At 66.7% G+C, this 10,826-nt stretch overlaps 2 protein-coding genes across 2 annotated transcripts; one reads left to right on the top strand and one right to left on the bottom strand.

Annotated features, from left to right (window-relative positions):
* Positions 1 to 886: 886 nt before the first annotated feature.
* On the top strand, positions 887 to 8,914 carry MMP14 (matrix metallopeptidase 14; the record flags this gene model as incomplete). Its single annotated transcript, XM_084502061.1, has 10 exons — positions 887 to 970; positions 2,399 to 2,547; positions 3,680 to 3,802; positions 4,433 to 4,740; positions 5,401 to 5,562; positions 5,649 to 5,806; positions 5,942 to 6,080; positions 6,503 to 6,653; positions 7,460 to 7,575; positions 7,714 to 8,914. The coding sequence occupies 10 exons, from the start codon at positions 887 to 889 to the stop codon at positions 8,064 to 8,066; spliced, it is 1,743 nt and encodes a 580-aa protein (XP_084358187.1). The 3' UTR covers positions 8,067 to 8,914.
* A 471-nt stretch (positions 8,915 to 9,385) lies between these two features.
* Positions 9,386 to 10,486, bottom strand: MRPL52 (mitochondrial ribosomal protein L52). Its single transcript, XM_084502095.1, has 5 exons — positions 10,439 to 10,486; positions 9,987 to 10,056; positions 9,834 to 9,901; positions 9,672 to 9,736; positions 9,386 to 9,583 (listed from the first exon to the last, which is right to left on the bottom strand). Exons 1-5 carry the CDS (start codon positions 10,464 to 10,466, stop codon positions 9,449 to 9,451), a joined length of 366 nt encoding a protein of 121 aa, XP_084358221.1. The 5' UTR covers positions 10,467 to 10,486; the 3' UTR covers positions 9,386 to 9,448.
* Between the last annotated feature and the right edge of the window lie 340 nt (positions 10,487 to 10,826).

Here is a 10,826-nt window from a genome sequence, read left to right as displayed (position 1 = left end):
GTGCCAACCCTCTCTTAAAAGGGCGATGCCACCCCGGGGTGGGGCCCACCGGCCGGTTCTTAAAGGGGCAACGCCCATTTGGGGCCGGGGCCCCCCCGAATCCCCCCCCCGGGACCCCAAAAAGCCCCGAAACGGCCCCAAAACCTCCCCCCTCCTCCCCCCTCCTTCCCGGCCGCTTCCCGCGCGCCTCCGCTCTTCCTGTGGGATGCGATGACGTCACCGTGACGTCACCGGGAGCTGACTCAGCGGGGGGGGGGAAGAGGGGGGGAGGGGGGGGGGGAGGGGAAGCGCATCCGGACCCCCCCCCCCCCCCCCCCTCGGGGCCTTTTTTGGGGACCCCAGGGTGGGGGAGGGGCCCCCAGCACCCCCCAGATTTTGGGGACCCCCCTTTGGGGACCCCCCCTCGACCCCCATTTTGGGGCGCCCCCCCTCATTTTAGGGTCCCCCCCCCATTTTAGGGTGTCCCCCCCTTTTTAGGGACCCCCCCTCCCCATTTTAGGCCCCCCCCCTATTTAAAGACCCCCCCTTGACCCCCATTTTAGGGTCTTCCCCCCCCCTTTTGGGTTTTCCCCCTTATTTAGGGACCCCCCCTCCCCTTTTAGCCCCCCCCCTCCACCCCCATTTCGGGGTCCCCCCCGTATTTTTGGGGTCCCCCCTCCCATTTCACCCCCCCCCTCCTTAGTGACCCCTCCCCCTTTTTGGGACCCCCCCCCCCTCATTTTGGGCCCCCCCCATTTCCCCCCCTTTATTCACCCCCCTCCTCCTCCACCCCCCCAGGCCCCTCCCCCTTTCAGCCCCTCCCCCCCCAGGCCCCTCCCCCCCGGCCCCTCCCCCTCCCCCCTCTCAGCCTTCATCCCCCCCCCCCGCCCCCCCCCCTCATTCGGCCATGGCGCGGCCGCTGCTGCTGGGGCTGCTCCTGGGGGCGCTGCCCCCCCCCCCCGCCGCCCCCCAGCCCCGCTTCAGCCCCGAGGTGAGCCCGGGACCCCCCCTTGATGACGTCATCGTGACGTCACCCCCCCAGTCCCCCCCGTTCCCCCCCCCCCCAAACTTTTAGGGACCCCCCCTCCCCTTTGACCCCCCCCCCTTTGTGCCCCCCCCCCCTTGACCCCCCCCTTTGGACCCCCCCCCCCCCCAAATTCCGCCCCCCCCCATTCCGCAGCCGCCTTTTGGGGCCGTTTCTCCCCTTTTCGGGTCCCCCCCCCTTTGTCCCCTCCCCAAGCCACGTTGCCCCCCCCCTCCCCCCCCTCCCTTTTCCCAAAATTTCCCTTTTTCTCCCCAAATTTTCTTTATCCCCGGGTTTTCGTTTTGTTTTCGTTGTTTTTTTTTTTTTTTCTTTCTTTCGGTCTTTTCCCGTTTTTTTTTTTGTTTTTTTTTTTTTGGCGTTTTGCCCTTTTCCGCCCTGTTTCGGCCCAAAAAAAGCACGGGACGTGTCCGGCCGCCCCCGGCCCTTTGTCCCGGCTCGCGGCTCTCCCCGCCCCCCCCCACAACCCCTCCCCCCCCCCTCCCCCCCCCAATCCCATCCCCCCCCCAACCCCCCCCAATCCCCCCGTAACCCCCCCAAATCCCCCCAAATCCCCCCAACCCCCCCCATAACCCCCCCCAGCCCCCCCATAACCCCCCCAGCCCCCCCCAATGCCCCCAGCCCCCCCCAGCCCCCCCCAATCCCCAAATTTCCCCCCCCCGCCCAATTTTCCGCCCCTCCCCCCCCAGTCACGGGACGGGCCGTGGCGGGGGGGGGCGGGGGGGCTGTCACGGGACGGACGCACCCGAAACAGGCACGGGGAGGGGGGGCGGGGGGCTCGGGACCCCCCCCAGAACCCCCCACGACCCCATATAACCCCCCCAATCCCCCCATAATCCTCCTAAATCCCCCCAAATCCCCCCATAGCCCCCCCGTACCCCCTACAATCCCCCATATTCCCCCATAGCCCCCCAAAGCCCCCATAACTGCCCCAAAATCCCCTGTAACCCCCCATAATCCCCCCATAATGCTCCCTAATGCCCCCCAACCCCTCCACATCTCCCCCAATTCCCCCCTAATCCCCCCATATCCCCTCCAATTCCCCAAATCCCCCTATAATTTCCCCTAATCCCCCCCAAATCCCACTATAATGCCCCCCATATGCCCCCTAATCCCCCAAATCCCCCCCTAATCCCCCCTAATCCTCCCCAACCCCTCCATATCCCCCCCAATCCCCTCCAAATCCCCCCAATTCCCCCCAATCCCCTCCATATCCCCCCCAATCCCCCCCAATCCCCCCCAATTCCCCCCTAATCCCCCCAATTCCCCCCCAATCCCCCCCAACCCCCCCAACCCCCCCTAATCCCCCCATAACCCCCCAATCCCCCCCAATCCCCCCATAACCCCCCCCTAACCCCCCAACCCCCCACCCCCCAGGCCTGGCTGCAGCAGTACGGGTACCTCCCCCCCGGGGACCTGCGCGCCCACCCCCAGCGCCCCCCCCACTCGCTGTCGGCGGCGCTGGCGGCCATGCAGCGCTTCTACGGCCTGCGCGTCACCGGCACCGCCGACCCCGACACCATCAGGTGGGTGTGGGGCCTCCGAGCCGCCTCTATGGTAGTTGGGGTGTTGGTCCTCCAGGTATCACCTGTGGTTGCTGGGGAGTTGGGCCTCCAAACCGCCTCTGTGGTAGGCCGGGAGTTGGGCCTCTAAATGTTGTCTATGGTTCTTGAGGTGTTGGTCCTCCAAATACTATCTATGGTTGGTGGGGTGTTGGTCCTCCAAATATTATCTATGGTTGGTGGGGTGTTGGTCCTCCAAACATTACCTTCAGTTGTTGGGGTGTCGGTCCTCCACACAGCCTCTACGGTTGTGGGGGACTTGGGCCTCTAAATTTCATCTATGGTTCTTGGGGTGTAGGTCCTCCAAACAACCTCTATTGTTGTTGGGTGTTGGGCCTCCAGATAGTGTCTATGATTCTTGAACTGTTGGTCCTCTAAATATCATCTATGGTTCTAGGGGAGTTGGTCCTCCAAACATCACCATTGGTTGTGGAGGTGTTGGTCCTCCAAACAGCCTCTATGGTTGTGGGGGAGGTGGTCCTCCAAATATTGCCTATGGTTGTTGGGCTGTTGGTCCTCCAGCCACCAATACTGACAGTAGAGGTGTTGGTCCTCCAGGAACCATCGATGGTTTTTGGGGCTGTTGGTCCTCCAAACCTCGGTGCCCATTGGGGTGTTGGTCCTCCAGGCGTGCTCATTGGCTGGTGGGGTGTTGGTCCTCCAACCCTCCTTGTTGGTGAGGTGTTGGTCCTCCAAATATCATCTATGGTCTCTGGGGTGTTGGTCCTCCAAGGATCATCTATGGTCGGTGGGCCGTTGGTCCTCCAAGTGTTATCAGTGGTTGTGGGCTGTTGGTCCTCCACTCATTGATGGTTGTTGGGCTGTTGGTCCTCCAACCCTCGTTATTGGTGAGGTGTTGGTCCTCCAACCACCCTCTATGGTCGTTGGGGTGTCGGTCCTCCAAGGCTCCTCTATGGTCGCTGGGCTGTTGGTCCTCCAACCCTTGTTGTTGGCGGGCCCTGGGTCCTCCAAGCACCGCTGGCGCGGGCCTGTCGGTCCTCCGAGCCTCCTCTACGGCCCTGGGGGTGTTGGTCCTCCAGCTCTCTATGGCCCCGGGGTGCTGTTGGTCCTCCGACGCGGGTCCTCCAACCCCCAGGGCCATGCGGCGCCCCCGCTGCGGGGTCCCCGACAAGTTCGGGGCCGAGCTGAAGGCCAACGTGCGGCGGCGGCGCTACGCCATCCAGGGCATGAAGTGGGAGCAGAGAGAGGTCACCTACTGGTGCGCACTGGGGGCACTGGGAGCACCGGGAGGGGGCACTGGGGTGGATACTGGGGGCACTGGGGTGGATACTGGGGGCACTGGGAGGGCTGGGAAGGGGCTGGGAGCATTGGGAGGGGGCTGCTGGGGGAACTGGGATGGACTGGGATGGGTACTGGTGCGCACTGGGGGCACTGGGAGCACTGGGAGTCCCCGTTTTACTGTTTTTTGGGTACTGGGAGCACTGGGAGTCCCTGTTTTACTGGTTTTTGGGTACTGGGAGCACTGGGAGGCCCCATTTTCCTGGTATTTGGGTACTGGGAACACTGGGAGGCCCCGTTTTACTGTTTTTTGGGTACTGGGAGCACTGGGAGCCCCCCTTCTCTTGGGTATTGTATACTGGGAGGCCCCATTTTACTGGTTTTGGGACACTGGGAGCACTGGGAGACCCCATTTTAGTGGTTTTTGGGTACTGGGAGCACTGGGAGACCCCATTTTACTGGTTTTTGGGTACTGGGAGCACTGGGAGGCCCCCTTTTACTAGTTCTTTGATACTGGGAGCACTGGGAGGCCCCCTTCCAGTGACCACTGGGCACTGGGAGCACTGGGGGGGACCGGCGGTGAGGCCGTCTCCCCCCCCCATAATTCCAGCATCCAGAACTACACCCCCAAGGTGGGGGAGGCGGCCACGCTGGGCGCCATCCGGCGGGCCTTCGCCGTGTGGGCGGGGGCGGCGCCGCTGCGCTTCCGCGAGGTGCCCTACGGCGAGGTGCGGCGGGGCCGGGCGCCGCCGGCCGACATCGTCATCTTCTTCGCCGAGGGCTTCCACGGCGACAGCACGCCCTTCGACGGCGAGGGCGGCTTCCTGGCCCACGCCTACTTCCCCGGCCCCCACATCGGCGGCGACACGCACTTCGACGGCGCCGAGCCCTGGACGGCCCGCAACGATGACCTGAGCGGTGAGCGGGGGGCGAGTTGGGGGGGCTGGGGGGCTCCTGGTGGCCACCGTTGGCCCCTGTTGGCCACCTCGGGGCTGTGTTGGTCGACTTGGGGCTCTTTGGGTCCACTTTAGGTTCTTTTGGCCCACTTTGGGCCCTTTCCGAGCTTCATTGGTTATCTCCCATTAGCCACTGTTGACTTTTGTTGACTTCTGTTGACCCCCGTTGACCACCATTGACTCCTGGTGGCCACCATTGGCCCCTGTTGGCCACCTCAGGGCCGTGTTGGTTGACTTGGGGCTCTTTGGGCCCACTTTGGGCTCTTTGGGCCCACTTTGGGCTCATTTAGGCCCCGTTGATCCCCCTCTATTGGCCACCTTTGGCCCCCAATGACCCCCAATGACCCCCACTGGCCCTCTTTGAGCTCCGTTGGCCAAATTCGAGCTGTTTTGGCCTCTTTTGAGCTCTTTTGGCCCTCTTTGAGTCCTGTTGATCCCCCCCATTGGCCCCCACTGACTCCCATTGGCCCCCAAGGGCCACCATTGACCCCCATTGACCACTCTTGGCTCCCATTGGCCCCCATTGACCCCTGTTGACCCCCATTGACCCCCATTGACCCCTGTTGACCCCCATTGGCCCCCACTGACCCCCATTGACCCCGCTGACCCCCCCGCCCCCCAGGCAACGACCTGTTCCTGGTGGCTGTGCACGAGCTGGGCCACGCGCTGGGCCTGGAGCACTCGAGCGACCCGTCGGCCATCATGGCGCCCTTCTACCAATGGATGGACACCGAGGCCTTCGTCCTGCCCGACGACGACCGCCGCGGCATCCAGCAGCTCTACGGTTGGCCGCTTCCCCCCAAACCCCGCCCCCTTCCCCTGGCATTGACCCCTCCTCCCCCCCAAAAAAATGAACCGTGCCCTTCCCAGGGACCGTGATGGGGCCGAGCCTGCCCCCCGCCGGCCCCGGGACCACCGCCCGCCCCCACGACCCCGCCCGGCCCCCGGGACCCCCCTACGGCCCCCGGATCTGCGACGGGGACTTCGACACCATCGCCATGCTGCGGGGGGAGATGTTCGTCTTCAAGGTGGGTCCCCTCCCCCAAATGTCCCCCTCCCCCCCAGACGTCCCCCTCCCCCCCAGACGCCCCCCTACCCACCTGGATGCCCCCCCTTGGCACGGGGGTGTCCCCCGGTGACGTCACGGGGCTGCGGGCCAATAGGAGCGGTGGTTCTGGCGCGTGCGGGACCGGCGGGTGATGGACGGGTACCCGCTGCCCATCGGGCAGTTCTGGGTGGGGCTGCCCCCCGGCATCAACACGGCCTACGAGAGGAAGGACGGGAAGTTCGTCTTCTTCAAAGGTGGGGGAGGGGCGGGGGGAGGGGCTGGGGGTGGGGGTGGGGGTGGGGAGGACGTGGGGGGGAGGACGTGGGGGTATAGAGGACAAGGGGGGGAGGATATGGGGTGAGGAGGATGAGGGGATGAAGGACATTGGGGTGGAGGCTGTGGGGATGGAGGATTTGGGGATGGGGGCCATGGGGGGTGGAGGATTTAGGGATGGAGTTTTTGGGATGGAGGCCGTGAAGATGGAGGCCGTGGGATGGAGGTTTTGGGATGGAGGCCATGGGGTGGAGGCCATGGGACGGAGGTTTTAGGATGGAATTTTTGGGATTTTTTTTTTTTGGGATGCATTTTTTTGGGACGGAACCCTTGGGGGCGTGGCCTCGTGGGCGTGCCCCCTGTGACCCCGCCCCCTACCCCCAAATCCCGGCCCCGCCCCCAGGGGACAAGCACTGGGTGTTCGACGAGGCCGTGCTGGAGCCGGGCTACCCGCGGCCGCTGCGGGAGCTGGGCCGGGGCCTCCCCACCGACCGCATCGACGCCGCCCTGCTCTGGCTGCCCAGCGGCAAGACCTACTTCTTCCGGGGCAACAAGTGCGTCTTCCGGAACCTTCCGGGGCCTTCCGCGGCCTTCTGGGGCCTTCTGGGGTCTTTTGGAACCTTCTGGGGCCTTCTGGGACCTTCTGGGACTTTCCGGAACCTTCCGGGGCCTTCCGGGGCCTTCTGGGGCCTTCCGGGGCCTTCTGCGGCCTTCTGGGGTCTTTTGGAACCTTCTGGGACCTTCTGGGGCCTTCCAGGATCTTTTGGGATCTTCTGGAACCTTCTGGGGCCTTCTGGGACCTTCCGGGACTTTCTGGGACCTTCTGGGGCCTTCCAGGATCTTTGGGGATCTTCTGGAACTTTCTGGGGTCTTCTGGGACCTTCCGGGGACTTCTGGGGCCTCCGGGGGCCTTCTGGGACCTTCTGGGGCCTTCTGGGGTCTTCTGGGGCCTTCCAGGACCTTTCGGGGCCTTCTGGAACCTTCTCCTGGGGCCTTTCAGATCCTTCCGGGACCTTTTGGGGCCTTCTGGGACCTTCTGGAACCTTCTGGGGCCTTCTGGGACTTTCTGGGGCCTTCTGGGACCTTCACAAACCTTCTGGGGCCTTCAGGAACCTTCCGGGACCTTCTGGGGCCTCTCCTTGGGACCTTCTGGAACCTTCTGGGGCCTTTGGGGACCTTCTGGGGCATTCTGGAACCTTCCGGGGCCTCTCCCTGGGACCTTTCGGGGCCTTCTGGAACCTTCTTCTCGGGGCCGTCCCATAACAACGGCCCCGCCCCCTCGGCACCCCCTGACCCTATCGTGACCCCGTGACCCTATCGTGACCCCGTGACCCTATCGTGACCCCGCCCCTCCCCCCAGGTATTACCGTTTCAGCGAGGAGCGCGGCGCCGTGGACCCCGAGTACCCCAAGGGCATCGAGGTCTGGGGGGGGGTCCCCGAGTCCCCCCGCGGAGCCTTCATGGGGCCCGACGACGGTGAGGAGGGGGGTGTATCGCGACACGCCCCTATCGCGATACCCGGGCCCCTATCGCGATACCCGGGCCCCTATCGCGATACCCGGGCCCATATCGCGGCCCCGTGTCTCATATCGCGACATACTCTCCCCCCCCCAGCCTTCACCTACTTCTACAAGGCCGGCCGCTATTGGCAGTTCGACAACCAGCAGCTGCGCGTCACCCCCGGCTACCCCAAGTCGGCGCTACGCGATTGGCTGGGCTGCGGCACCGAGCCCCGCCCCCCCAAGCCCGGCCCCGGCCCCGCCCCTTCCGGCCCGCCCCTGCCCCCCGGGGGCGGGGACACCGAGGTGATCGTCATCGAGGTGGGGGCGGGGCCCGGCGCCGTGGCCGCCCCCCTGGCGCTCCTGGGGGGCGCGGGGGCGCTGGGGGCCCTGGCCCTGCTCTGCCGCCGCCGCGGGGCCCCCAAGCGGCTCCTGCGCTGCCAGCGCTCGCTGCTGCCCCGCGTCTAGGCCACGCCCACCGCCCCCGGGACACGCCCACCGCCCCCGGGACACGCCCACCCCGCCCCGGCCACGCCCACCCCGCCCCCTGGTGGTGTCACCCCCTCACTGCTTGTGACCTCCCCCTGTGGGAGGCCACGCCCACCCTCCCCAAGCCACGCCCCCGAGCCCCCCGGCCACGCCCAGGTCAGGAGGCCACGCCCACACTCACCCAGACCACACCCAACCTCTCAGGCCACGCCCATTTCCCATATATGGCCCCGCCCCTTGCCTCCTGTCACTTCCCACACACAGGGAGCCAATGGGGGGAGGGCAAGGGGTTGGGAGGCCCCGCCCACCACCCGCAGACTCCGCCCACCTCATCAGGCCATGCACACACACACTCAGGCCACGCCTACACTCCAAAGACCACGCCCCCTTTATCAGGCCACGCCCCTCAACCATTGTACCTCCCCCCTCACTACACAGTAGGAGGCCACACCCCCCTGGAGGCCACGCCCCCAAAGAGACCCCGCCCCCAGCCTCCTGTCCCCACCCCCTTCCCTCTACCCAGTTGTGGGCGGGGCTTCCCGTGGCCACGCCCCCCGATGGTGCTCTGGGCGGGGCCTCACCTTGGCCCCGCCCCCTTCCCCTCCCCGTGGCCCCACCCCCTGACCTGGCTGGGCGAGGTCAGCGGCTTGGCCACGCCCCCTCCTCCCCCTGACCCCGCCCCCGCCGCGGGACCGGGGGGGCGGGGCCTGCCGGAGGGGGTGGGGCCGTCCGTAGAGCGGAGGCCTCCGATTGGCTGCCGGCGGGGGAGGGGGCGGGGCTAAATAAAAAGGGGGCTCGGTGCATGGCAGGGGGCGGGGCTCGGCGGGCGGGGCTATGCAAATGAGGGGGGCGGGGCCCGGTGTATATAAGGGGGGAGGGACCCCGCTTTTTTTTTTCTTTGTTTTTGTTTTTTTTTTACCGATTTTGGGATTTTTTTTGGGGGGGGGGGGAGGGGACGGGGGTGGGGGAGGGGAGCCCGGGGGGGACCCAACCCCCCCCCCCCAAAATCCTGCGGGGCGGGAACGGGGGGGGGGGGAGGGACGACCGGGCCCCGCCCCCGGGGGTGGGGGAGGGGAGGGGTAATTAATTAATTAATTAATTAATAAAGAACTGACGGACCAGAGAGTGTGCTGGGGGCACTGGGACGGACTGGGGGGGACTGGGAGGGGATTGGAGGGGACTGGGGGATACTGGGTGAGACTGGGAGGGACTGGGAGCACTGGGAGGGACTGGAGAGCACCCCAAGCCCCTCCCCCAGACGATGACGTCACCAATGACGTCACCAATGACATCACACGTTGAGGTCTCAGGGCCCAGCTTTATTCCGCTCCAGGACGCTCCAAACCAGCCCAAACTGGTCCTCACTGGTCCGTACTGGTCTTTACTGGTCCGTGCTGGGGCCCCTTGGGGCGCAGGGTGGGGCTGGGCGGGGCCTCGAGGCTCCACCCCCTGCTGCGGGCGGCGTCCAGCGATTGGCTCAGGGCCAGGGCGCGGCGCTGTGGGAGGAGCCAAGTCAATGTGGGCGTGGCCACGAGGGGGCGTGGCCAAGAGGGGGAGGGGCTATGGGGTCACGTGACCGCTCACCGCCAGGGCCTCGTCCTCGCGGCGCCGCCGCTGCTGCCCCCGCCAGAGGGGGGCGGGGCGTCCGTCTGGGGGCGGGGCCAGGAAAAAGGGGCGGGGTCAGCCAGAGCTGGCCACGCCCCTTGTGTGCTGACCACGCCCCCCGTGCGGCTAAGCCCCGCCTACCTGCGAAGGACCAATCGGGGAGGTCGCGCAGGGGGCCGGGCCCGGAAGTGCTGGGAGCGAGGCCACGCCTACAGGGAGACCATGCCCACCTTTAGCCACGCCCACTCCTTATTTGGAACCCCCGCCTCCCACTGCCATATAAGGAGTGCTTACATCACACGCCACTGGCCAATCCGAAGCGAGGGGGCGGGGCTTGGACGCAGGGCCCGGGCCTGGCGCTCGGCTGGGGGCGGGGCGAGAAGGGGGCGTGGCCTGCGTTTGGCCACACCCCCATCCTCGGAGCCACGCCCCCTCCCACTCCCCCCACCCCCTCCCCTTCCTCCCCCCGCCCCTGGCTCCCCGTAAGCCCCGCCCACCCCAAACCACGCCCACCGCAAGCCCCGCCTGTCCCACAGTCCCGCCCACCACCTCCAAGCCCCTCCCCCTCCCCGTAGCCCCGCCCCCAGACCCCTCCCCCCTTTTCTCCCTCCCCCTCCCCTCCCCGCCCCCCCAGGCCCCGCCCACCGCGCCGAGGCCCCGCCCACGCTCCCAGACCCACGCCCACACCTGGAGGCCCCGCCCCCACCCCCAGGCCCCGCCCCATTGCAACCGCGGCCCCCCCGCACCGAGCCGCAGCGCCCTGCGCGCCGCCATGGCCGCCGCCGGAAGTGGGGAGCGCCGAGGCCACGCCCACTTCCGTCTCACGTGGAGCCGGCCGGCCGGCCGCATGGGCGCCGCCATGTTGTACGGCACCGCCGCCATCTTGTGGCGGCCGCCATTTTGCGGCGACGGATGCCGGCAGGGGCCAAAAAGGGGCGGAGAAACCCCCAAAACCCCCCGAAACCTCCCCAAAACAGCCGAAACCTCCCCAAAACCCCGGAAACCTTCCCAAAACCCCTGTAACCTCCCCCAGACCCCTGAAACTTCCCCAAAACCCCTGAAATCTCCCCAAAACCCCTGAAATTTCCCCAAAACTCCCCGAACCCTCCCCCAAACTCCCCGATTCCCCCCGAA

The sequence above is a fragment of the Aythya ferina genome (genome assembly GCF_964211825.1).
Source record: "Aythya ferina genome assembly, chromosome: 36".
Classification (NCBI taxonomy): domain Eukaryota; kingdom Metazoa; phylum Chordata; class Aves; order Anseriformes; family Anatidae; genus Aythya; species Aythya ferina.
Note: the sequence above shows the minus strand (reverse complement) of the source record. Positions and strands in the feature narration are given on the sequence as shown.

Bases quoted from the DNA above. Each gene is read 5' to 3' on its own strand.
- MRPL52 (XM_084502095.1), bottom strand. From the start codon at position 10,466: ATGGCGGCGCGCAGGGCGCTGCGGCTCG. The intron at 10,057-10,438 runs GTGCGGGGGGGC...CCCCGCCCCCAG, and splicing joins GCGCAGGGCGCTGCGGCTCG to CCGAGCGCCAGGCCCGGGCC. The intron at 9,584-9,671 runs GTGAGCGGTCAC...CTCCTCCCACAG, and splicing joins GCGAGGACGAGGCCCTGGCG to CGCCGCGCCCTGGCCCTGAG.